The sequence below is a fragment of the Medicago truncatula genome, chromosome 4, assembly GCF_003473485.1.
Source record: "Medicago truncatula cultivar Jemalong A17 chromosome 4, MtrunA17r5.0-ANR, whole genome shotgun sequence".
In the NCBI taxonomy this organism is placed as follows: domain Eukaryota; kingdom Viridiplantae; phylum Streptophyta; class Magnoliopsida; order Fabales; family Fabaceae; genus Medicago; species Medicago truncatula.
Genome location: NC_053045.1, coordinates 25582788 through 25607651, shown reverse-complemented (window position 1 = coordinate 25607651; position 24864 = coordinate 25582788). Strand labels below are relative to the sequence as shown.

At 32.8% G+C, this 24864-nt stretch overlaps 2 protein-coding genes across 2 annotated transcripts; both read left to right on the top strand.

Annotated features, from left to right (window-relative positions):
• The first annotated feature begins 740 nt into the window (after positions 1-740).
• LOC25492146 (membrane metalloprotease ARASP, chloroplastic) lies at positions 741-2631 on the top strand. The gene has a single exon (XM_013600213.3). It carries the CDS (start codon positions 893-895, stop codon positions 2237-2239), a length of 1347 nt encoding a protein of 448 aa, XP_013455667.1. The 5' UTR covers positions 741-892; the 3' UTR covers positions 2240-2631.
• A 1792-nt stretch (positions 2632-4423) lies between these two features.
• Positions 4424-6530, top strand: LOC25492145 (cytochrome P450 71D10). The gene is made up of 2 exons (XM_013600212.3): positions 4424-5788; positions 5863-6530. The coding sequence occupies exons 1-2, from the start codon at positions 4892-4894 to the stop codon at positions 6472-6474; spliced, it is 1509 nt and encodes a 502-aa protein (XP_013455666.1). The 5' UTR covers positions 4424-4891; the 3' UTR covers positions 6475-6530.
• Positions 6531-24864: the final 18334 nt, after the last annotated feature.

Genomic DNA, 24864 nt, shown 5'->3' with positions numbered 1-24864 from the left:
ATTCAAGACTAAAAACATAGTTGATCCAAAATATATTTTCTTAGAGATTAAAAATAGGCTTAAATGCTCAATTGGTCCCTTAACTTGATTTCAAGTATTGGTTTGATCTCATAAGTAATAAAATGTCCGTTTAGGTCCCTTAACTTTATTTAAAGTGTCAGTTTGGTCATTTCTGTTAATTTAATTCAAAAAAACGTTAAATTTATGGACCAAACTAATACTAATTAAAAAAGTTAAGGGACCAAACTAATACTAATTAAATAAGTTAAGGGACCAAAATTTAACTTTTTTTTTTTGCATTAAATTAACATAAGGGATCAAACCGATACTTGAAATAAAGTTAAGGGACCAAAATAAACATTTTATTACTTATGAGACCAGCCTGATAATTAAAATCAAGTTAAAGGATGAATTCAACATTTAAGCTTTAAAAATAACTTTACCCTGAATAAAAATCATACTACAAAAAATTGTGGCTACATCAATCATCAACATCAATAACAATACACAATCCTAACAATTAAGAGGTAAAATGAACGGCTCTTGTTCATTCGTCAAATTCAACGAAAATTTTCTCGCACAATTTACCATTTTCCATTTTTTTATGTGAGATGAGTAAAATCCCTATGAGTAAAATCCAATAATTTTCGAGTTTAGACCCCAAGAAAACGATTATCTAAACGTGACAAACAAAAACAACTTGTGTGGAAAATAAGAGCAAAACATGTTCCTCACTTCTCCTCCACAATTCCAAAATAAGAAAAAACAATTTAGAGAAAATAAAACAAGAAAAATCAATTATCCATTCCCATTTTCTACGTTGTGTTACACTTCTCAAACCACAACCAAGTTTTTTCCACCTTAATACTACCACTTCAATTTCTCAGAAACCATGGTCATATACCTCTCTCCTTCTCCACCTTCACATTCAACTCCCATAATCAGATTATCCAATTCAAAGAGACCCATTTCAGATTCTTCAATAAGTCTCAAAACCCATTTCTCAAAATCACTCTTTTCTTCTTCATTCACTTCCTCAAACGTGAAACTCACCACCAAGAAGCAGTTTTTGCATAATAAAAGAAATAGGGTTGGTTTTAGGACATGTAGAGCAATTGGTGGATTTGATTATGGAAGCTTTGAAGGTCCTCAGTCTGTGCTTGAAGCTGCTGCTGTATTGACAGCTATCATTGTTGTTCATGAAAGTGGTCATTTTCTTGCTGCTTCTCTTCAAGGGATTCATGTGAGTAAATTTGCTGTTGGGTTCGGTCCAATTTTAGCTAAGTTTAATGCAAAAAATGTTGAATATTCAATTAGAGCTTTTCCTCTTGGTGGGTTTGTAGGGTTTCCTGATAATGATCCAGATAGTGATATTCCTGTTGATGATGTAAATTTGCTTAAGAATAGACCAATATTAGATAGGATTATTGTGGTTTCAGCTGGTGTTATTGCAAATGTTATTTTTGCAATAGTTATTATATTTGTTCAAATCCTAGCTGTTGGTTTGCCTGTTCAAGAAATATTTCCTGGTGTTAATGTACCGGAGGTTCGACCTTTTTCGGCTGCTTCGCGAGATGGATTGCTTTCGGGGGATGTGATCCTTGAAGTTAATGGAAATCAGTTTCTTAAACCGGGGCCTAATTCTGTTTCTGAAGTTGTTGATGTCATTAAGAGTAGTCCTAAGAAATATGTTTTGCTTAAGGTTAAGAGGGGGGGAGAAAACTTCGAAATTAGGGTAACCCCGGATGAGAATTTTGATGGAACAGGTAAAATTGGAGTTCAGTTAGCTCCAAATATCAAGTTGTCGAAGGTTAGGCCGAAAAATGTAGTGGAAGCTGTGACCTTTACTGCAAAAGAGTTTTGGGGTTTGTCGTCGAATGTTTTTGATGGGTTAAAGCAGACATTTTTGAACTTTTCTCAGACAGCTAGTAAGGTTTCAGGTCCTGTAGCGATTATTGCTGTTGGTGCAGAAGTTGCGCGGTCGAACATTGATGGTCTCTACCAATTTGCAGCCATACTCAATATTAACCTTGCGATTATAAACCTTCTACCTTTGCCGGCTTTGGACGGAGGAACATTGGCGTTGATTCTCGTTGAGGCTGCTAGGGGCGGGAGAAAGCTACCTATGGAGGTGGAGCAACGGATCATGTCATCGGGAATTATGCTTGTTTTGCTTCTTGGGTTATACCTTATTATTCGCGATACTCTTAACCTTGATTTTTTCAAGGAAATCTTGTAATTGTTGTGAAGTCTGATTAGCAATGGGATTCAAATTATATTTCATGATTCTTACCTGCAAGGCCGTTGCACCTGGTTCGTTGCCGATGATGTTATCAGTAGAGGAGACAAGATCATTGTAAATGATTGAGGCAAGTTTCTTCCTCTAGGGATGTTATGTGATAGACATATCTTTGTTACTAATTCATTGATCTCATCATGGTCGTATTTGTGGTCATGGAATATCAATTTACAAGTTACAAATACTAGTTTTTTATTTATTTATCTGCTCAAAACATATAGAAATACTAGTTTTATCTGTGAATTTTTATACATTGTCCTCTGTACTTTTTGTGGCATTCATTTAGTTATCCTTTAAGCGTATAAATATGGTTCTGATTCGAATTTTGATGATCTGGATTGCTTGCCTCTTGAAATATGATCGACTTGTTTGTGTTTCGAAAATCATTATGAATTCTTTTCTTAATTTCTTGATCGTCTCGAATTGACATTCACTTTTTTCTTTCCTTTATAATGTGTTGTTGATAATAACCTAGAGTTTAATATGTGTAGAAAATTTAGTTGCTTGAGATAATTGCATTATCTTTTAGTCTAATTTAATGTCTTGGTGATTTTATGAACTGGTCACCTGGTATATGCTATTTTCTTCCCTACATGAAAGTGAAATATAAGAATTGAAACTAGGATTAGTATTTGTGTGCGTATTCTACCATCATGTTTAAACCAACATTTTTGGAGTGACACCATGAGCACTTATTACTGACCTATAAAGGATGCTATAATTTCAAAGCATAGTAATGTTTGGTATAATAAGTTGATAGTAACAAAAGGACAGATTTTTCCTGAATTTGAGGAAGGAAAGGCACCTCCAGAAAGTACACACCTCCCACCGTTTGAAGCTTACAAATATCAGGAACCACCGCACTAGATTCTGAATATGTCTGGAAAAAACAATTCATATATGTCGACATATGACAACAATATGGACTAAAACTACTTAAAAGAAATCATTTGGAGGACAAATAGTAAGATTTTGTTTTTAGGGTTAATATTGTTTTACCTCCTGTAAAATATTTTTTTTAGATTTCGTCCTTGTAATTTGAAGATTTTTTGGTTTTAGACCTTCATGAAATATTTTGCCCCTATAATTTAAGGAAATTTCGGATTACGTCCCATGCAATTTGAGCAAATTTCGGTTTACCCCCTGTTAATTTGTGAAAATTTCGGTTTACCTTCCTACCATGTCATTGATTTTATACTGTCAAAATTCACGAAGGTCCAAAATCAAAAAACTTCAAATTACAAGGACGGAATCCAAAAAGAAAATTTTACAGGGGAGAAAACCGAAAATGACATATATTACATGAGGTAATGCACCATTAACCCTTGTTTTTATAAGCAAAAACAAAATTTGACTATTTTGTAGTGACTTAAACATATCAAACTCCGATTTTTATATTAGCATTAACATTGTATTAATTAATTAGATGTCTGGCGGCTCCCTTAAAAAAATTAGATGTACTGTGCTGTCTTTAAATTGTAAATTGTATGTATATACATGACTTGGACAAATACCTTTAATAGCAAGATGTCTTCTTGTTTAGTTCCTAGATCAACCACTTAAACTACATCTTGGTACTTAGTGGATGTAATTTTATTAAGGGTTAAATAATTAAATGATGTTATAAATATATCAATATTTGATTTTAGTCTTCTTAAAACATTTCTTAGTTTTTAGCCTCTCCAAAAAAATTTATTAATGAAATTAGTTCCTACTTTTTAGTCAACTCATGTCTAACCTTCATATTTTTTATTGAAATTTTCTAAAAATTGGTAGAATATTATAACAATCTCTAAAAAAAAAAATTTTTTAACAAGACATGAATTAAATATGATTTTTTATGTTTTTGGTGTTAAAAAATTCATCTTAAATATAATTCATGTTTTTTTAAAAAAATTCTAATTATTTTTGGAAAATATTGTCATAATTTTCTACCCATTTATGAAAAATTTCATTAAAAAATATGAAGGTTATATATGCGTTGATTAAAAAGTAAAGACTAATTTCATGGATGAAAATTTTCGAGGGAACCAAAAATCTAAGAAATATTTTAAGGGAAATAAAATCAAATGTTTGTATATTTGGAAGGACCATTTACTTATTTAACCTTTTTATTAATAATATGTAGAGCATCCCAAAACGTAGGCAGCATCAAAATTATAGGACCAATTTATTTAATAAGGAAAATACTTAACCTGAGGCAACATGGCAAGTTGAGTGTGGTTGGTGAAATGGACAAAAATAATATATCAATCTCAACTTCTATCGTATTCTACTACTATACTACTAATCACACACGTGTATCTTTCTTTTAATATTGCATTAATTTTTTATATTAGTCTTATAATTGTACTAATTAACATGTCTACTCCTCGTTCTGTTGGTAAGGATGTTGCATAAAATATGCAAGATTTAAGGTTCGAATCCAGGACACAAAAAGAAATCAACATGTCTTCATTTTCTTGAATAGATAGATACCTTCATCTAGGCATATAAGTTGTATAGATAGATACCTTCATCTAGGCATATAAGTTGTATAGATAGATACCTTCATCTAGGCATTCTTCTATAGCTCCTAGTTTAACCACCATAATGGAGCTACACAATATTTTCTCTAATATCACCTTCATGGCCTCCTTTCTCTTCCTTTTGGTGCTACTAAAAATAGTTAAAAGATGGAGTTGTAACAATCCTACTATTAACTCACCGCCTGCACCATGGACTTTGCCCTTTATAGGAAACATACATCAAATTATCACTTCCTCACTTCCCCATCACCGGTTCAAGATTTTGGCAGATAAATATGGACCCTTAATGCTGCTAAAACTAGGAGAGGTACCACACCTAATAGTTAGTTCACCAACAATGGCCAAAGAGATTATGAAAACACATGACCTTACCTTTTGTGATAGGCCTAACCTTCTTTTGTCCACAATATTTACTTACAATGCTTCTGATATTGTATTCTCTACATATGGAGAACACTGGAAGCAACTGCGAAAGATATGCGTTGAACAACTTTTAAGTGTTAAACGTGTCCAATCGTTTAGATCGGTAAGAGAAGAAGAAGTGTTAGATCTTGTTAAATCAATATTTTCAAGTGAAGGATGTGTTGTTAATCTCACTCAGAAGATTTCTTCTTTAACATATGGGATAGTGGCGCGAGCAGCTTTCGGGAAAAGGAACAAACACCAACAAGTGTTCAAATCAGCAATAGAGGAAATAGTGAGTTTGTTGGGAGGATTTTGTATTGTTGATTTGTATCCTTCTATCAAAATACTTAAAAGGGTAAGTCAGGTGAAAACCAAAATGGAAAAACTTCATAGGGAAATTGATATGATATTGCAAGATATCATAGATGATCACAGAAATGGACAAAACAAAGCACGCAAGGATGAAGATCTAGTTGATGCTCTTATCAAGATTCAACAAGAAAGTGATTACCCACAAAATTCATTGACTGATGACAATATAAAATCAATCATCCAGGTTAGTCTACAAGAAAACATCCATTTCACAATTTAAAGACTAGTTTATATATTTACATTTACATATGTTTGCAGGACATGTTTGCTGCTGGTAGCGAAACATCGTCTGGGATTGTGTTATGGGGAATGTCTGAGATAATAAAAAACCCAAAGGTGATGGAAGCAGCACAAGCTGAGGTAAGAAGTGTTTTTGATAGAAAGGGGTATGTAGATGAAACGGAGTTGGATCAATTAATATACTTAAATTCTGTCATCAAAGAAACACTGAGGCTGCATCCTATTGTACCATTGTTGATTCCTAGACAAAGTAGGGAAAAATGTCGAATCAACGGGTATGATATTCCAGCTAAGACAAGGGTTGCTGTTAATGTTTGGGCAATTGGAAGAGATCAAAGGTATTGGGTTGAAGCTGAGAGTTTCAAACCTGAAAGGTTTTTTAATAGCCCAATTGATTTCAAAGGCATGAATTTCGAATACATACCATTTGGTGCTGGAAGGAGGATTTGTCCGGGCATTGCATTTGGCATACCCAACATTGAGTTGCCTCTTGCTCAATTACTTTACCATTTTGATTGGAAGCTTCCCAATGAAATGAAGAATGAAGATCTAGATATGACCGAGTCATTTGGGATTACAATAAGAAGAAAAAATGACCTGTGCTTGATTCCAGCTACACGTCGCCCTTAATATATGTATTGGCTATGCAAAAAAAACTTCACAATGAGTTTAATTTCCTTCAACTATTTTTCAGCCATTAGTAATTTCAAAATGATTGTGATAAAAGTAGCAAATAACATTCCTTTCTTCAAAGAAGGTGTATGATATTCCAAATAACAGTCGTGGTTGGTAATAATTGTTTTTGTTGTGAAAGACCTGTTACTAGATATTTCATGGGCAGAGGAGCCCATAAGTGTGAACTTTACATGTTCACAATAACATTGATTGAATTAAGATTCACTAATAGACAAGAAAAAGAGAAACTAAATACACAATATTTACATGGAAATCCCTTAATAAATAAGGGGAAAAAACCACCGGATAAGAGTATAGAACTTTCATTAAGTGGAAAAAACCACCAAACAAGAGTAGAGAACTTTCCTCTATAAATATGTTTCAGATCGAAACAATATTAACCAACTTTAATATTCAAATATCCTAAGATCAAATATCATTTTCTCACTTAAACTTTCAAATTTCCGTTTTGTGAAACCTTATTATATTTTCATATCCAAAAAGGTTTTTAAGCATTAAGTTATATTCATTTGAAAAGTGACATTCATTTGATACAACCCTTCAATATTTTCTTCAACCATTGCGTGTAATATTTGTTGGAACAAAATATGTTTAGCATTAACCCTTGAGAGTTTTGATGATAACAAGGTTTTACAAATTGTCAATTGGATATGCTAATATTTGTTCAAGTGTACAGGACTATAAAAAAATTTTGACATCCTAAAAAGGTCTTGGAAGAACAACAAAGAGCAAAGGAATCAACAAAAAGGAAAGCTTAAAGTGTCTCCAGAAAACTGCTCCTGAAGACAAAGCGCTCTTGAAGATAAAGTGCTCCTGAAGTGGTGATGTCATCAGAAGCGAGTTCATCAGAAGCAAGTTCATCAGAAGCTGAAAATCACCAGAAGCTGCAGTTCATCAGGAGATGAATCTTAAAGCTTCAAAAGTTGTTCAATGGATTCAATCTCGTCTAAGCATTGCAGAAGATTGGAAAGTGAAGCAACGACTAATTTGAAAGGATTTGAAGGCATTGAATGTTTGTTCTTCAAAGAACATTGACAAAGTACAATTGTACGAAGTGTACAACCACTGCCTCCACTACTCTGTTTTTTGTCTCTACTACAAGGCAAGAAAAACAGCTCTGCCAGCAAAGATGTTACTTCACAATGGGAATGCATTTGAAATTGATCCTTCAAAGGACAATAACCATATCAGGCAAAAGATCATTGGTGATTGATCAAAGCTTCAAACGACTCTATTTTGATGTGCTGGCAATTCACAACGTCTCTTTCACACCTTTATATAAAGGAGTGAAGACTAAAGGACTGACTTCCGGTTTGTGGAAGGAACTTGTATAATTGCTTTGTGTCTTTCCTCTCTCTCTCTCTCCCTCTCTCTCTCTCTCTCTCTGTTTTATCCGCCGCATCTAGTTCTGAACATCACTTCAGAAGTAGAACTCTATCTGCTTCTGATCAGTGTTTTCAGCTTAGGAGAAAAAGAAGAAAAAAAGCCAAACACAATTCTACCCCCCCCCCCCCCCCCCCCCCCTTCTTGTGTTTTTCTCACCTTCATTTGGTATCAGAGCCTTGGTCTGTTGTCAAAACACTTACAGTGTAACAGAAAAAGATCTGAGAAAAACATGTCTGGTGCGGAACCTGAATCCAGTACGAGAAATGCTATTCCATATGATTATGGTAGCAACAAGAAATCTGACTATGGAAAAGTTCCAAAGTTCAATGGAGATCCTGAAGAGTTTTCCTGGTGGAAGACCAACTTCTATAGTCATGTCATGGGCTTAGATGAAGAACTATGGAACATACTGGAAGATGGTACTGGTGACTTGGTTGTTGATGAAGGAGGAGTTGCTATTGATAGAAGAAAACACACTCCTTCTCAGAAGAAATTATAGAAGAAGCATCACGCAATCAGAGGAGCACTTGTCAAAGCTATACCTAAAGCAGAGTATATGAAGATGAGTGACAAATCCACTACTAAATCAATGTTTGCTTCTCTCTGTGCTAACTATGAAGGTAGTAAGAAAGTCAGAGAAGCAAATGCTCTTATGCTTGTTCATCAGTATGAGTTGTTCAAAATGAAAGATGATGAAAGTATTGAGCAAATGTACTTAAGATTTCAGACTCTAGTTTCTGGACTTCAAATACCGAAGAAAAGCTATGTAGCCTCTGATCATGTGAGCAAGATACTTAGAAGCTTACCTGCAAGATGGAGATCAAAGGTGACTGCTATTGAGGAAGCTAAATATTTAAATACTTTAAGTGTTGAAGATCTTGTCAGCTCTCTCAAAGTTCATGAGATAAGTCTTAATGAATATGAACCTTCCAAAAAGAGTAAATCCATTGCTCTACCATAAAAAGGGAAGTCATCAAAATTTCTTAAAGTTGTTGAATCTGAAGAAGAATCACATGATGGAGATTCTGATGAAGATCCTACTGAGAAGATGGCTATGTTTTCCAATAAGCTTGAGTATCTGTCAAAGAAGAACAGGAAGTTTCTAAGAAAGAAAGGTGGATATAAGAACTCTAAGAAAGAAGATCAGAAGGGATGCTTCAACTGTAAGAAGCCTGGACATTTCATTGTTGATTGCCCTGATCTTCAGAAGGAGAAATCAAAGGACAAGTCAAAGAAGTCGAGCTTCAACACGAGAAAATTTAGAAAGCAGATCAAAAAGAGTTTAATGGCAACTTGGGAAGACTTAGACAGTGATTCAGACTCTGAAAAGGAAGATTCTGAAGAAGATGCTAAATTAGTTGTTGGGTTAGTGGCTTCTGTGACTTCAGAAGTAGATTCTGAAGATGAAAATGAGGTATATTCTAAATTTCCCATAGAAGAATTGATTGAGTCTCTAAAAGAACTTCTTACACATTTTGAATACAGAACCAATGAGTTGAAAGATTTAAAAGGAAAATATGTTGCTTTGATGAAACAACAAGAATCAACTCTATTGGATCTGAAAGCTTCTGAAGAAGGACTTAGAGGGTTTGACTTCATTTATCGAACTTATGAAGAAAAACTCAAGCATCTTTGTCAGAAGCTACAAGAAAAGTGTAATGGAAAGTCTTTAAGTAAAGAGGAAATTGCTCTTGAGGAGTATATTATGTCTGGTATTGACAGAAGCAAAGTTGCTTCTATGATTTATAACATTTACAAAAACAATGGTAAAGGGATTGGATTTTCAGAAGGGAAACCAAATGAAATCAGTCTTAAAGCTTGTTGTGAATGAATAAAGGAAGGATTGAAAACCGTCTTTGTACCTGAAGGTGCTAAGAGTGAAACTGTTGTTCAGTCAGAACCTGAAGCTATTAGCTCTAAGGCTAAGATTACTTCAAAGCCAAAGAACTCTTAGCCAAAGGGAATGATAACTTCTGATTCTAAGACTTCAAAGATTAAGATTCTGAAGAGATCAGAACCTGTTCCTCAGAGTCTGATGAAGCCAGAAGTTGGTATCTTAAAGTCTAAGTCTCAAAGAAAGAAAATAGTGGTTGCTACTTACGACTCAGAACCTAAAGGTATTAAACCTAAGGCAATGAGTAACCAGAAGCAATTAAACTCACGACACAAGGTACAAGAAGTGAAGAGTAAAACTTCCAGAACTAACCTGAAAAGACCCATAAGATAATGGGTACCTAAATCTGAAAATGTCTATATTGCATATATGTCTAAGAGCAAAAGTAAAGCAAAAATCATGGTACCTAGACAGCGGTTGCTCAAGGGATATGACAGGAGAGAAGTCTATGTTCCTCACCTTTACAATGAAAGAAGGAGGAAATGTTTAGTTTGGAGGAAGCTCACCTGACAAGATCATTGGTACATGAACTATTGGTAACTCCTCTATCTCAATTAATAATGTATGTCTGGTAGATGGTATTGAACATAACCTTTTAAGTATCAATCAATTCTGTGATAATGGTTATGATGTGATGTTTGGTAAGACCAGCTATACAGTAATAAAAAAGGATGACAAATCCATAATATTCAAGGGAAAGAGAGTAGGGAATGTCTATAAAATTAACTTTTCTGAACTGGTTGATGAGAAGTTAATTTGCCTTCTTTCAGTGAATGATAAGAAATGGATGTGGCACAGAAGGTTGGGACATGCTAATTGGAGATTAATCTCTAAGCTTAGTAAGTTACAACTGGTTAAAGGCTTACCTGACATTGATTATCATTCAGATGCCCTTTGTGGTGCATGCTAGAAAGGGATGATTGCGAAATCATCTTTTAAAACAAAAGAAATTGTCTCAACCTCCAGACCCTTATAATTACTTCATATTGATTTATTTGGACCACTTAACACTGCATCCTTATATGGAAGTAAATATGGATTGGTCATTGTTGATGATTATAACAGATAGAGTTGGGTCAAATTCCTAAGAAGTAAAGATAATGCATATGATGTATTCAGTAGGTTCTGCACTCAAATATAGTCTGAAAAAGAAATGAAAATTTTGAAAGTCAGAAGTGATCATGGTGGTGAATTTGAAAATGAGCCACTTGAACTTTTTTTGTGAAAAACATGAAATTGTCCATGAATTCTCTTCTCCTAGAACTCCACAACAAAATGGGGTTGTAGAGAGAAAGAATAGAACTTTACAAGAAATTACTAGAACCATGATTCATGAAAACAATTTGGCAAAACATTTATAGGCAGAAGCAGTGAATACAACATGTTATGTCCAAAATAGAATCTATATTAGACCTCTCTTGGAGAAAACAACATATGAACTCTTTAAGGGAAGAAGACCCAACATCTCTTACTTTCATCAATTTGGATGTACCTGTTACATTCTAAATAATAAGCTCTACCTAAAGAAATTTGATGCCAAGGCCCAAAGAGGAATCTTTTTTGGTTACTCTGAAAGGTCAAAGGCATACAGAGTGTATAATTAAGAGACACTCTGTGTTGAAGAATCAATGCACGTTAAATTTGATGACATAAAGCCTGGAAGTGAAAATCCAGAGCAAGATGAAAGTGAATAAGCATTTCTTAATGGTGTCATTGAATAAGAAGTGTATGTCAAGCAACCTCCTTGTTTTAAGGATCTTAAGCATCCTGACCATGTTTACAAACTTAAGAAATCACTATATGGCTTGAAACAAGCTCCTAGAGCTTGGTATGATAGACTAATTAATTTCTTAATCAAAAATGATTTTAAAATGGGTCAAGTTGACACAACACTTTTTAGAAGGACTCTTAAGAAAGACATTCTTGTTGTGCAGATATATGTTGATGATATAATATTTGGTTCTACTAATGCATCTCTTTGCAAGGAATTTTCTAAGTTAATGCAGGATGAATTTGAAATGAGCATGATGGGAGAGTTGAAGGTCTTCCTTGGAATTCAAATTAATCAAAACAAAGATGGAGTATATGTTCATCAAACAAAATATACAAAGAAGCTTCTGAAGAAGTTCAACCTGGAAGATTGTAAAGTGATGAACACTCCAATGCATCCAACCTGCACCTTAAGCAAAGAAGATACTAGAACAAAGGTTGGGTAGAAGTTGTATAGAGGTATGATTGGTTCTTTGTTATACCTCACTGCATCTAGACCAAATATTTTATTGAGTGTTTGCTTGTGTGCAAGATTTCAATCAGATCCTAGAGAATCTCATTTAACTGTTGTTAAGAGAATCTTCAGGCAGTTGAAGAGAACAACTAATCTTGGGCTCCTCTATAAGAAATCCCTAGATTATCAGTTGGTTATGCTGATTATGCTGGTAACAAGATTGAAAGAAAATCAACCAGTGGAAACTGCCAGTTCCTGGGAGAGAATCTGATATCCTGAGCTAGCAAAAGACAAGCAACTATTGCTATGTCTACAGGAGAAGCAGAATACATCTCAGCTGCAAGTTGTTGTACACAACTACTTTGGATGAAACATCAGTTGGAAGACTATCAGATAAATGCTAATAGTATTCCCATTTATTGTTGTTATCACGATTTTGGGGTATCAAGTCATTAATTAGGCTTGAACCTTTCAATCTTTGATATTCTCTATTTTTTCTTGGGAATGGCAAAATTGAGAAAACCCTTAGAAATTCTAAGTTCGGGGGTCGTCTTCGTTAGGGAAGGTGTTAGGCACCCGCAACGACTATAGTACTCTATAGGAACCGTTTTCCTAATTTTATGTCTACGCTTTATTTTTAATGCTATTTATTAAAAAAGGAAGTTGTTTATGTTATGAATGGGGGGGAGGAGTGTTTGGATTTTTATTTTATTGGACTTGGAGAGGTTTTGACCTCTTGCCTACATACCCTTTTAAGGGATCAAAATTCCATGTAGTTCTCTTTCAAAAATGTTTTTGTGTGTTTCAATTGATTTTAAGTTTTGGAAAATGGTTTTGAAGAAGAGAAAGAGGCCGTAAAGGCATGAGAGAAGAAAATGGTGAATGGTTGGTTCAATTATTATTAAAAAAGGTCTAAGTTGGAATTAGAGTTCATTTGAGTTTTTCTTAAGAAAATAAAGGGAAAATTCAATGGAGTTTTGACTCCAAGGTTTATTAGGAAAAAATTTTCAAGTGATGGAATTTCCTTATTTTGAAAAATTGATATTTTTTCTAAGTATCGCGTTTCCTAAGCATACATCTAAAGCGGTAAATCAACATACAACGTGTGTGCGTGTCGGTGCTTGTGTCGGTGTACATCATTAGAGAGTCCATTGTCCATTACATTGGCCCTAGTTTACATTCTATGGTCTTGCAAGAAATTAAAAGAGGAATTAAAACTACCTAAACTTTACATGCTAATTTTAGCATAGGAATTGAATGGCAAGAGACCTAAACTATAGGAAATTGAGATGAGATGATTGAAATGCTTATGAGGTGAATGAAACATGAAATAGAATGATTAGTAAAATAAGGCATAAAATGATAGGAAACAAGTAAGGAAATATTGAATGGAATGGCAAAAAAAAAGATAGTAATAAAGTGGTAAAATATGCCCAAAACTTGTCATAATACCTAAACATGTACATGACCTATAATTCTCTCATCATAGTAATTTTAAAAGGGGTTTTATTTTAAACCATAATGTGAGAATAACAAGGACACATTTAAGCCAAGAATTATGACATATTTGTAGAGATATTTTGCACTTTATTTCTTGACAAAAACACACATTACTTGCAAAACAAGAAAATGAAAATTCACATCACACAAACAGTAAAACACACATATGATCAGAGACATATTCATCATGAAATTACATATCAATCATTCATATCATATGTCAAAATTTTATAAAGAAAACATAGCAAGAAATTCACAAGTTTAGACAAAAAAAGGAACAAGTCAACAAGAAAACAGCATATATATTTTTTATCATTTTTTAACATGTAAAAAAATCACAAAAAATATTAAAAATGCATCAAGAAGCACATGGAAATTTTTAGGAATTTTTTACAAGAAAATTTAGACAAGCAGGAGGTTCACATAGCAAGAACAGAGGGTGCACATAGCAAGAAATAGCAAAAAACGCAGGAAACCCACAGGAAAAGGCCCAAGCCCAACACCTAAAGGCCTGGATACACAGGAGCCACATGATTGATCCAGGATGAAAAACCCTAGATCTAACGGCCACAATGAAGGAGAAATGAACCGGAATTGAACCGGTCCGGTTCAGTTGTTTATAAAAGGCATTGGGGACCGGTTTAATTCATTTTCTTTTCTTCCTTCTCTCTCTACACTAATCTAGTGAGAGAAGCTCTCACTTCCCTCTTCTCCTCCCTCGCCGGTTTCTGGAAAAACAGAAGATGAACTTCATCTTCTCCGGCGAGCATCGCCGCTCCGGCGTGGTGGTTTGCCGGCCCAACAGGGCGGCGCCGCCGCACCAGAGATGCGAAACCTCTCCGTTTTCAAATTTTTTACATATTTAGATATCCTTTTTTGTTTTAAACGCGAATCTGAACATATTTTTTGCATGCAAGGCTCGGATCAACGTAGATCTAGAAATTTCTTCACGGTTTTCGAATGAAATTTTTTAGGTTTTCCAGTTTTGAACGAAACTTCTTAAAACTCCATAGATCTACATTGATTTGTCCTCGTTGTTGTTTTTAAGCAAGAAAGATGAAGTTTATGTGTTTGCCTGTGGTTTCAATTGTAGATTAAGATCTTCGGAAACACTTGAGCTTGATTCTGTTTGATGATTTGTTGCGTGAATCCGAAAATAAATCGGTTCTGGCTGGTTTGATTCCTTCTTCTTCTTCACCTCTTCCTCTTCACTGATTCTCTGTGATCGGTGCTTGAGTTTGCCAATGGCGAATTCGCGCCTTGAATTGCAGAGAATCCGGTTCAATGATGATGATTCTTTGAAGAATCGCTGAGAACTGAACGAATTTAGTTGAAATTGTTGATGAATTGTGATTTTGGAATTCTAGGGTTCATGAATGTTCTTCATGTTCTTGACAGATTCTCAGTTTTTGATCTAACTGAATGGAGAGAGAAATTGTGATTCTGTTTGTTGAGGTGGCGTGAAATGAATGGATCTGTGTGGATTTGTGCAGTGAATGCACCTTTTATAGGCTGCCATGTGTGATTCTGGACCAATGGGAGAGGAACACCTGTTTTTGGACTTAGGGACCTCCCTGCAAAAAGAAAAAAAAAATTGAAGGACTGGACTGTAATTTACAAAAAGGACCTAAAAATGCAATTTTAAAAAATATTGGACTAAAATGCAATTTTAAAAACTGTTTCAGGGACTAAAATGCAATTAAAATAAAATTGGACTAAAATTGGTAATTTGGAAAAAACGTAAAGTGAAACCAAAAATAAAATCAATCAAAAGGACTAAAATGAACCAATTACAAAAATGAGGTATTTCAAAATACCTCTCTGCCTAAACTCAATACTTATTTTATTTTCAAATTTTATTTTATTAAACAATAAAATAAGTCACAACTCTTCATAAATCACATAAAATCACCTCAATCATATAAACCTCTTAAATCACACATATATCATATAAATATAATATAAGTTCATCTCAATAAATTCTAGACTCAATTAAATAATTAAATAATTCGAAACGGGCGTTACAAGACATAGAGAATATTTTGCTTCTTGATTTTGTACCAAAAAGTCCATTTATGTCCTTTTGCTTATTTGCTTTGATAAGGACGTTTTCAATTTGTCTTGTGAGCAAAGAACCTTCTTCTTATGTTAAGAATATTCTCATGAAACATTTCTCACAAAATTCAAAAGTAGATAACAAGTTAAAAAACAAGTATAAAATGTTTGTAATCTTTACAACATCAAATCAGGATTTTGTCCTCAACAATGACCACCTTGAAAGAAGTGAAGGAGAAAATAGTGAGGGCATGGACAGACCATGTGTTGCATCTTGGTTGCAGAACCACCAACAGGGTAGAATCGGCTCATGCTTTAGTAAAGAAATATTTGGACAATAGCGTGGGTGTTTTGGGTACTTGTTGGGAGAAAATAAATGACATGTTGGTGCTTCAGTTCACTGCAATACAAACAACATTTGGTCAGAGCGTTACCGTATTGGAACATAGATTCAAAGATGTCACTTTGTACTCCGGGTTAGGTGGTCATGTGTATGCTTTGGACAACATTGTTATGGAAGAGTCACGTTGTAGGAAAACATTGTGCATGGACAAGGAAATTTTCGGTTGTGTTCAAAGGACATCTTACGGGCTACAATGTGCATGCGAAATTGCTACTAAACTCCTTGAAGGGAAACAAATTTTATTGGATGAGATACACCACCATTGGCATAGGTTACGTATGGGCGAAGAAAGTAATGAAGATGGTTTTTATGTCGAGGATGAGTTGAAGAGTATTCAAGAACGTCTCAAGAAACTCCCTTTCCATATGAAGCTTGAAGTCAAAGAGGTTTTGCGGTAGTTTGCATTTCCTGAAACCACCATGATGTCTCCACCACCACGAAAAGTACAAACCAAGGGAGCCAAGAAAAAAGTGGACATTGCGAGGTCTAAAGAAAAATTACATCGACTTGTCGAATCTCTTCTTCATGGGATGTTGTTGATTCCCAAAATTTGGATAGTCAACTGTCACCATCACCAACAACTTCATCATTTAAAAGAAAAAAATGTGCTCGTCTTGGTAAAACATCACTTTCCCCACTTCCACCACCTTCTCGGTGTCCAAAGCCTAAGCATATTCCGGTTATGAGGCCTATTGATTATATGACATGCTTCATGCTTCCATTTATTGAAAAAGTGGTGGATATTATAGGCGATGGACATTGTGGATTTCAGGCTATAGCCGAGTTCATGGGATTGACCGAACAAAATCATATCATGATTCGTAGACATCTTATTCAAGAGTTGAAAGATCATAGAGATGATTATGTTGAAGTATATGCGGGTGAGAATCGTTATAACTACATTTTAAATGGCTTACATCCTCCCGCAAATATGAAAGGTTGTGCACATCTTGTTGATAAGTGGTTGACTTTTTCGCACATGGAATACATTGTTGCTAATTATTACAAAGGGTGTGTGGTCGTGTTGACAAATCTTGAAGTTGGAAAATCGAAATCTTTTTTTCCACTAAGAGGGTCACCACCACCGGGTAAGCAAAAAACTTCCATCATGTGCCTTGGGGTAATTCCGAATCATTTCGTGCTTATTTATTTGAAGAATGGTTGTCCACTACCTCCATCATCTACGGAGTGGCACAATCACAAGAAAGAAGATGCGGTGACTTGAGAAGATGAGTATTTGGATCAACATGAGTTGTTCCGAAAGCTCATGGTATTGAAAGTGGAAACAAACCGCCGCAACCACAAAAGGAGTCAAACAAAGCGGCGCCTATTTTGTTGGATACTCCCGAAAAACTAAAGCAACAATTTGAAGCTATTTATTAGTTTTTTCCACTATTATACCCTTATTTATTGAATTTCATCCAACTTAACTACTCCACTAACTACAATTAATAAGGTTGTTTTAGTAAATGTTACTAATTTTACCATTGCAATCAACACAATTAATTATTTTCTTAATAATCATGCACAAACCTTAAATGACTAGTATTGTGAGACGGAGGGAGTACCTTTTTTTAATGGCAAATGTTACTCTCTCCGTCTCGGATTAAGCGAGTCATTTGCTCATTTCACACCTATTAAGAAAAATATATAAATGAAGGAGAGAGAAAAATAGTTTTAAGTGATTTTGTTAAGTATTAGTGGATTCTTTACTATCATAAATGCAAAGTGGAATATATTGAATTGAAAGCGATGAAAGTAGTATTAATTAGAGTTATAATTGAAAAAAATTAATTAATATTATATTGAAAAGTGAAATTGGTCAATTTAGTCCTTTAAGTTAATAAACGGTTTGAATTTAGTTCTTTTGTTAACTTTAAGAAATAAGAGATGACATTTTGCATACTCTCTCCGGTCCTATTTATAAGAAAAATTTGGGTCAACAAAAGTTGATGTATTTTAGACTGAATTTTTAACCAAATAAAGGACTTATGTGTGACCAAAATAACTTAAATGACTTATTTATTACAAATTTTAAACTTAAAGGACCCCAGATGTAATTTAACTTAATTTTTTTTACAAGACTTAAACCCTGAATCTCTAACTCTTTAATTATTGTTCAACCAATTGAGTTACCTAACCTCTGTCAGAATGGTTTAAAATAGTTAGAAGTTAGTTATGATTAGGTGGAAGTTAATTATGTTAGTTACCTTGGGATCACTGTATAAAGGTATATCTTACTCTAATCGTATCATATTCTTAATTTTATTATTAGGTGGAAGTTAGTTATGTTAGTTACCTTGGGATCACTATATATAAGGATACTCCATTTGTCCCAAATTATTAAAAAAAAAAAAAAATCATTTTTTTTTCCTAAAATATAAGTAAAATAGACAAATTTTTATGTTATTATTATTCTTATTTAAAAAAAAATCATTTTTTCTAAAATAAAATTAAATGCAAATTGCATTCAATTTGTTATACATTTTTCTATGAAACTTATTTCAAGAAGAACACAAAAAATTATACCTCAAACTATTATGTTTTAGTTTTCTTAATACGTACCCTCTCCGATCACATTTATAAACAAAAACAATTTTTTAGGTATTGAATAATTAATGTATTTAACCTATAAATGTGACCGGATACATTAATTATATAATGCAGCTAAAAAAATCATATTTTGTTTATAAACGTGACCGAATGGAGTAAATATGAATTGATGTTGTTTGCTTATAAATTAGGACGAGGAAATTGCGTATAATCGCTGTATAAATGTGTATCGTACTCTAACTATATCTAACACAACTTGCCAAGTTTTTTATATTGGATTGGTAGTAAAAGTTCCGTGGAGTCAAACATATCATCTTAATTTTAACAAAAACCATTGAACATTGAAATTTAAACAAAATCACAATGTCAAAGTTTTTGTAAAATTCAGAGTGAATCCAAACATGTACTAAATAGGTAGTTGGGGTAGGTGAGTTAACATGTGAAGTGACAAAGATTCCTTCTCAACATAATGCTAACAATAGTAACTATTAAAAAAAAAAATACTATTTATCGAATCAAAAGCAAGAAGTGTGAGAAATGAAAAGAAAATGCTTCAAGTTGAACTATATCAATTTCCAAATCAAAACGAGAAATAAGACAAATGGTATTGGTACTAAGAAGGTACAAAAATGGCAATAGTAGAACTGTTTTCTATTTATTGTTCTTGGTATAAATTCATTGCAGCAAGTAGCAGAAAAAAATGTTCAGAGACCGTTATTAAATAATACTAATAATGCTGCTTGAATATTGTACTCATATTGTACTCATAGTTTTGTTTTAGAATAAGAAATAAAAACTATAATCATGACATATAATATATCTTTTTAGCAAATTTCAGTTGTGTCCCACTTTGATCAGGAACTCATGCAACAATTTGCCAAATAGAGGTAAATTTAGGTTAAATAAGGTAGAGTGTAAGTAATTATTTTCTTATATGTGTAAACTGATTCACAGCATATGTAAACAAATAAGTGATATATATATATATATATATATATATATATATATATATATATATATTTTTTACTTTAAAAGTGATATTGTTTTAAACCTACAAATAATGAGCATATTTCCCTTTTCAAATAAGTGATATTGTTTTTACTTTTGGCAAATATGTTTTAGATAAAATTATATTCTTCATTTTAAATTTTGAAGTAAATTGAATCACATGACCATTCTTGAATGATTTGCTTGATTAGTGAGAGTTATAATAATTAATAATAATATTAAATATTAATAATGATAATCTATTGTTCTATTGCTCTTTCTCATACAAGGTATATGATCTTTATCTAAGCTTGGTAGAGTTTAGGTATTATCTTCAATGATATATAAATTGGAGATTGAAGTGATTTAATTGCACAAACCAAAATTGTTTCTAAGAGGATTTGTTGGGGGAGAAGATTAGCTTTCAATAAACCTTTTTGTTTATAGGAAAAACCCTAAATTATATGCAGAACCTAAAAACTTGCCGGAAAAAGTAATTTCTGAAAAATTCAATTAGAATGTTCACAATATGAATTGATTGATCCCTAAAAAAAGATATAAATTAATTTTGGTCACAAAGTTATAGGTCGGCTTTTGCCGACACCGTTTGAACTTTAAATTTGATTGGGTCGGTTCTGTAAGGATAAGTTGGAATCAATATAAAAAACCTAAGACTATACTTTGTGATAAAACTATATGTGATGATGTAACTATAATTGTTTGGGAACTTGAAACAAAATGAACATCAAATTGTTTGTTCTTTTCTATTAATAGTATTGTCATCATATCTATGAAGGTGGCTCTGTTTTAATAACTCTTTGTTCATCACATTCAAGGAATGGACTAAAGAAAAATATTACAAAATAAATAAATCCAGTGACAATAAACTCAAAATACATACAAACTTCAATAAATAACAATTGTTCTCTACGAGTTTTTATATTATAAAAATGTTTAATGATTTTTTTTATTAACAACATTATCAAACATGTCACTATAAATTTCTTTTGTCTAGTAAATTTTATGGAGCTAAAAAAAATATATAACAGCATTATTAAATGAATTTTTTTAGTCTTATCCACCTCTGCATTCAAGCATGTTCCTGTGTTTGTGTCTAAAAAAAATATAAAAAAAGATAGGAGAATGTTAAACACTGTCCTATGGACATTCGTTAAACAATCAAACGAAGTAAAATTTTATTAAAATATGGTGCAATAATGACTTGATCAAAAATAACAGTTTATATTTCAAGATAAAATTTTTACTTTTAAATTTTTTAATCGGTGCCCGAGAGATACCGGTTTAACAAGATTCAGAATGATATCATATGTAAAACAAAACATTGATGTATAGAAAAGTAGAGAATAATTCTTCCAACTCCAAGAAAAGAGAAAAAAAACACAAAAAATGCTTCAACAACTGCACAAGGCTTCCAATGTTCTACTCTACATCAAACTTTTATGCTCCACATGCATCATTGACATAAACTATTTCTTGATTCATAACATTCAAAAGAATAACAAAAAACGTAATGATTCCAAATCAAGTACATGGTAATATATAAATAAAAAACGGTACGCAAAAGATATGTCAAAAGAGAAGTAAAAATAAAATAAAAGAGAATAACCTTACCTTTTTAATAATAAATTGAACCCAAAAACGCAATAAGAAATATCACTCTTGATAAGAAGGCTCGAGGGTGCGGAGATGACGTGATATTGGCACGGCTCAATCAAAAAGAAAGGCACAACATTTTGAGCCTTACTTTCTTATTGAACCGGACCAATATCCCGTTTGAACCGGTTCCCTCTACCCATAATGCCACCACAATTCGGCTTAAACTACTTCATTTGCATCCATCTGCCATAACACAATAACAAGCAAGTAATAAAAAAAAAATATGCAATTGCATGTTTTTTTTTTCCTTTTTGGAATTGGAGAATGCTAATACAACTATATATAATGTAATATTCACATATATAATAAGTTTATGTGACTAAAGTAAATTTTTGAAAGGAGAAGAAACTCAACATTGAGAGAGATGAAAAGAGAGAAAGAATAAAGATAGATGGTACTCCCAATTCAAAGTTTTAAAGAAGGTAGAGACCAACAAGAACATAAGAAAAGCACAAAAATAATAATGTTAGAATAGTGATGATAGCATTGAAGAAGTTGCATTAAATTTTCAACCACCAAGCAACTAAGGAAGTTGGAATATTAATTTAAAGAGGGTACAAGAATCGTGAAAAAAGCATAGAGGAGACAAATCTGTAGCTTTAAATGTGATGGCATTTATGGCACTATGGTGTGGAAGGATAGGGGATGTTGGTTTCTGTTCAATCAGCATTTATGTATCAAACAGTAAAAAAAAAAGAACCATTTTGCTTAATGTGTTTAATTTGTTTAGGGTTAGCTTTTTTTATGAATATAGCATTATACCTAGGTTCAGTGATTCTCACTACAAATATGCAATTGATGTATGCATTGTCACATGGTTAGATGCCTCTGATTTCTTTGCTAGAAATAAAAAGGTAAGTTAAGTTAGTGATTATTATTAAGACTTGCGGACCAGGATTGCCTGCTGTAACTGCTCCGCGCAGCTTTACACAATAGACAATCACAGCCATTGAAAAATAATCTAACAGTTTAAATTCACACAGTGCAGTTTCACACAGTTTTAATCTTAACTTTTCATTTTTGATCGGTCGGTCCGTAGCTGTTACTATGTTAACGTAGTTACGGCGTGGGATCCGGTTCCAAGACATGGGCATGGAAACTAGTTGTACCAAAACTAGCTAAGCAATTTAAGATCTTTTTTGGTTTTAAAGTTTTCTTTTAGTTATGGTTTTGTTAGTTTTAATTTGGGAAATATAATTGATGTAACCAATACTTTATTATTGGTGGGTGTTTGGTACCCGACTAGTTATTTTCCTACAACAGAATCACTTAAACTTTGGAGGAAAAAAAAAAGTTAATTCAAATGTGTACTTGCATAAACAGATATTAAGAAAATGATATGTGAAAATTGTGGATATTTTTTTTTACACATGTGAAAATTGTGGACATTGAAATTGGGATAGACCTGGATCCTTTTTGGGTCCTTTAAGTTTGAGGTTTGTAACATGTATGTACTTTAAGTTATTTTGGTCATGCACTTGACTGCCACATCATCGTTTTTGTAATGTTTGGTTAACAGAAGAACTAAATTGAAAACGTTTACAAACTTAAAAGACTTATGTGTGATCAAAATAACTTAAAAGACTTATCTGTTACAAACCTCAAACTTAAAGAACTGCTGATGTAATTTAGCCTTTATTTTTTTACAAGAGGAAAACTAATTCCTATCATTGATGATCAAGTTATTAATATATGTTGGAATATCATAATAAAGATGAGAATTGATATTATGAATGGTCGTCTTTGCAAGGCAATGAACAACTATATTAGCATGTCTCGCACAAAACTTCACATGAGAGTTGTACAAAAACTCATTAAAAACCTACATCTAGCAAGAATGGTGTTTACATTTGTGTTATATTGAGAGGTGTCGATTAAATTTGTCGACAACTAACTTGGAGTCCATCGAAAAAATAATCCAATTGAACTTAAACTCCATGATCCATTCCAAAGCCGCACTAGGCTTGTAAAGAAGCCTTAATCACTCTGCCTGATTAACATAAAAGTATAGTACATGTAGACTGGTCTGACCTAGTTCCACCTTACTCGTAATATCGTAATCCCCTTACCTTAAATTTTTATTAGAAAAAATATAAGCAAATTTATAGATAAAAATGCTTGGATGGATTAATTTGATTGATTGCCCCATCAGTTAATCCAAGTTATGGAAAATAATAGTACATTATTTCGACTAAACTACCTATGAAAAGACCATATTGTTCACATTCATATTTCGAATGAGGTAAAAATTCATCTACTCTTTTTGACATAATCAACTTACAAAATGCCCATGCTTTCATCCAGTCAGCTTTTACGTTTTCACTCTACAAACATACTTTAAATTTCATCCAGAAATCCAGGGAAGTGGTTACATAAGATTTTGACTTTTGTAGTCTCTTGTTTCTCATATTTCTAAAAATAGATTAAGAGAAAATGCTAATGAATTTGTTAATGAAATTAAAATAAAAATATTGTTTTGGAAAATGGTGAAAATATATATATTAACTTTTAGATGTTTAAAAATTTTAAGAGGTTTGCATAATGGTAAAGCCTCAACGATTCATTTGACAACAAATGTACTACATAAAAAAGTCAGAAAAATAAACCTTGTTTTTTTTTGCTTAACACAAACTAATTTCTTATAACCAACCTCCAAACAAAGTTTAATTTCAACAATAAGGACATGAATTACTGCATCTAAACTATTGGATAAGCTAGTTTCTCATAAACTTTAATCTACTTTCGATAGAAGATAGAAATATTATTAATTAAATTATTTTCTTGAATATTATATCGATCAGTCAATTAAAGTGGACAAATTTGCCGATCAGTTGAATCACACTCAATTGAATCTTGATCGGCTGAACTAAACTCATAATTTATGATCGGTTAAGTCAATATTGACTGACAGTCAAACATTAACTCCAAGTTTATATAGGAAAACAAATTTATTTACTTTAATGATGGAAAAGTCATCGTGACTTTAGTGTATGTTATGCGTGTGTGTATGAGTTTAGTTCATACCTTTTCCGCTTTAAAGATATGAGATGAGATGAGATTTTGATCCGCTAATACATAATGTCATGATAACAAGTGTCTAAAAAGTAAAAACTTTCAATTGAAATCAACATTCTTATTCAAGGTTATTTGGTTAAGGATTGAGATATATCCATAAATCACATTCTTCGGGAAGAAAACTTTTGTACGGATGTGCTCTTCAAACTATGCTAATCATTTAGAGTCTCTTGTGATGTTGCATAAATTATTACGTTTTATCTCCTCGACCTTACAAGCTAATGTTATAAGAGTGTCTTTTGTTAGGACATAATTTTTTGATTTTGCTTTTATATGTCTTTTTGTCTTTGTATTTTTATCATGTAACCCCAGAAAAAAATAGTTATGATATAAAAAAATATTAAATTAGCATGTATATAACATAAAACTACTAGTGGGGCGGGTTTGGATGTGGGGAGGATATCAATGCCCCATCTCGCCCCAACTTTGCATTTCGAAGAAAATCAAAAGTCACACTCAAAAACCGTCAATGGTAAGTTTTTTTCGTCAAATTTGTGGCGGGCTTAGAGAGGTTATATTGCCATGTCCAAATACGACAAGATTTAAATAAATATTAGGTTCTATAGACAG

Bases quoted from the DNA above. Each gene is read 5' to 3' on its own strand.
- LOC25492146 (XM_013600213.3), top strand. From the start codon at position 893: ATGGTCATATACCTCTCTCCTTCTCCACCTTCACATTCAACTCCCATA.
- LOC25492145 (XM_013600212.3), top strand. From the start codon at position 4,892: ATGGAGCTACACAATATTTTCTCTAATATCACCTTCATGGCCTCCTTT. The intron at 5,789-5,862 runs GTTAGTCTACAA...ATATGTTTGCAG, and splicing joins ATATAAAATCAATCATCCAG to GACATGTTTGCTGCTGGTAG.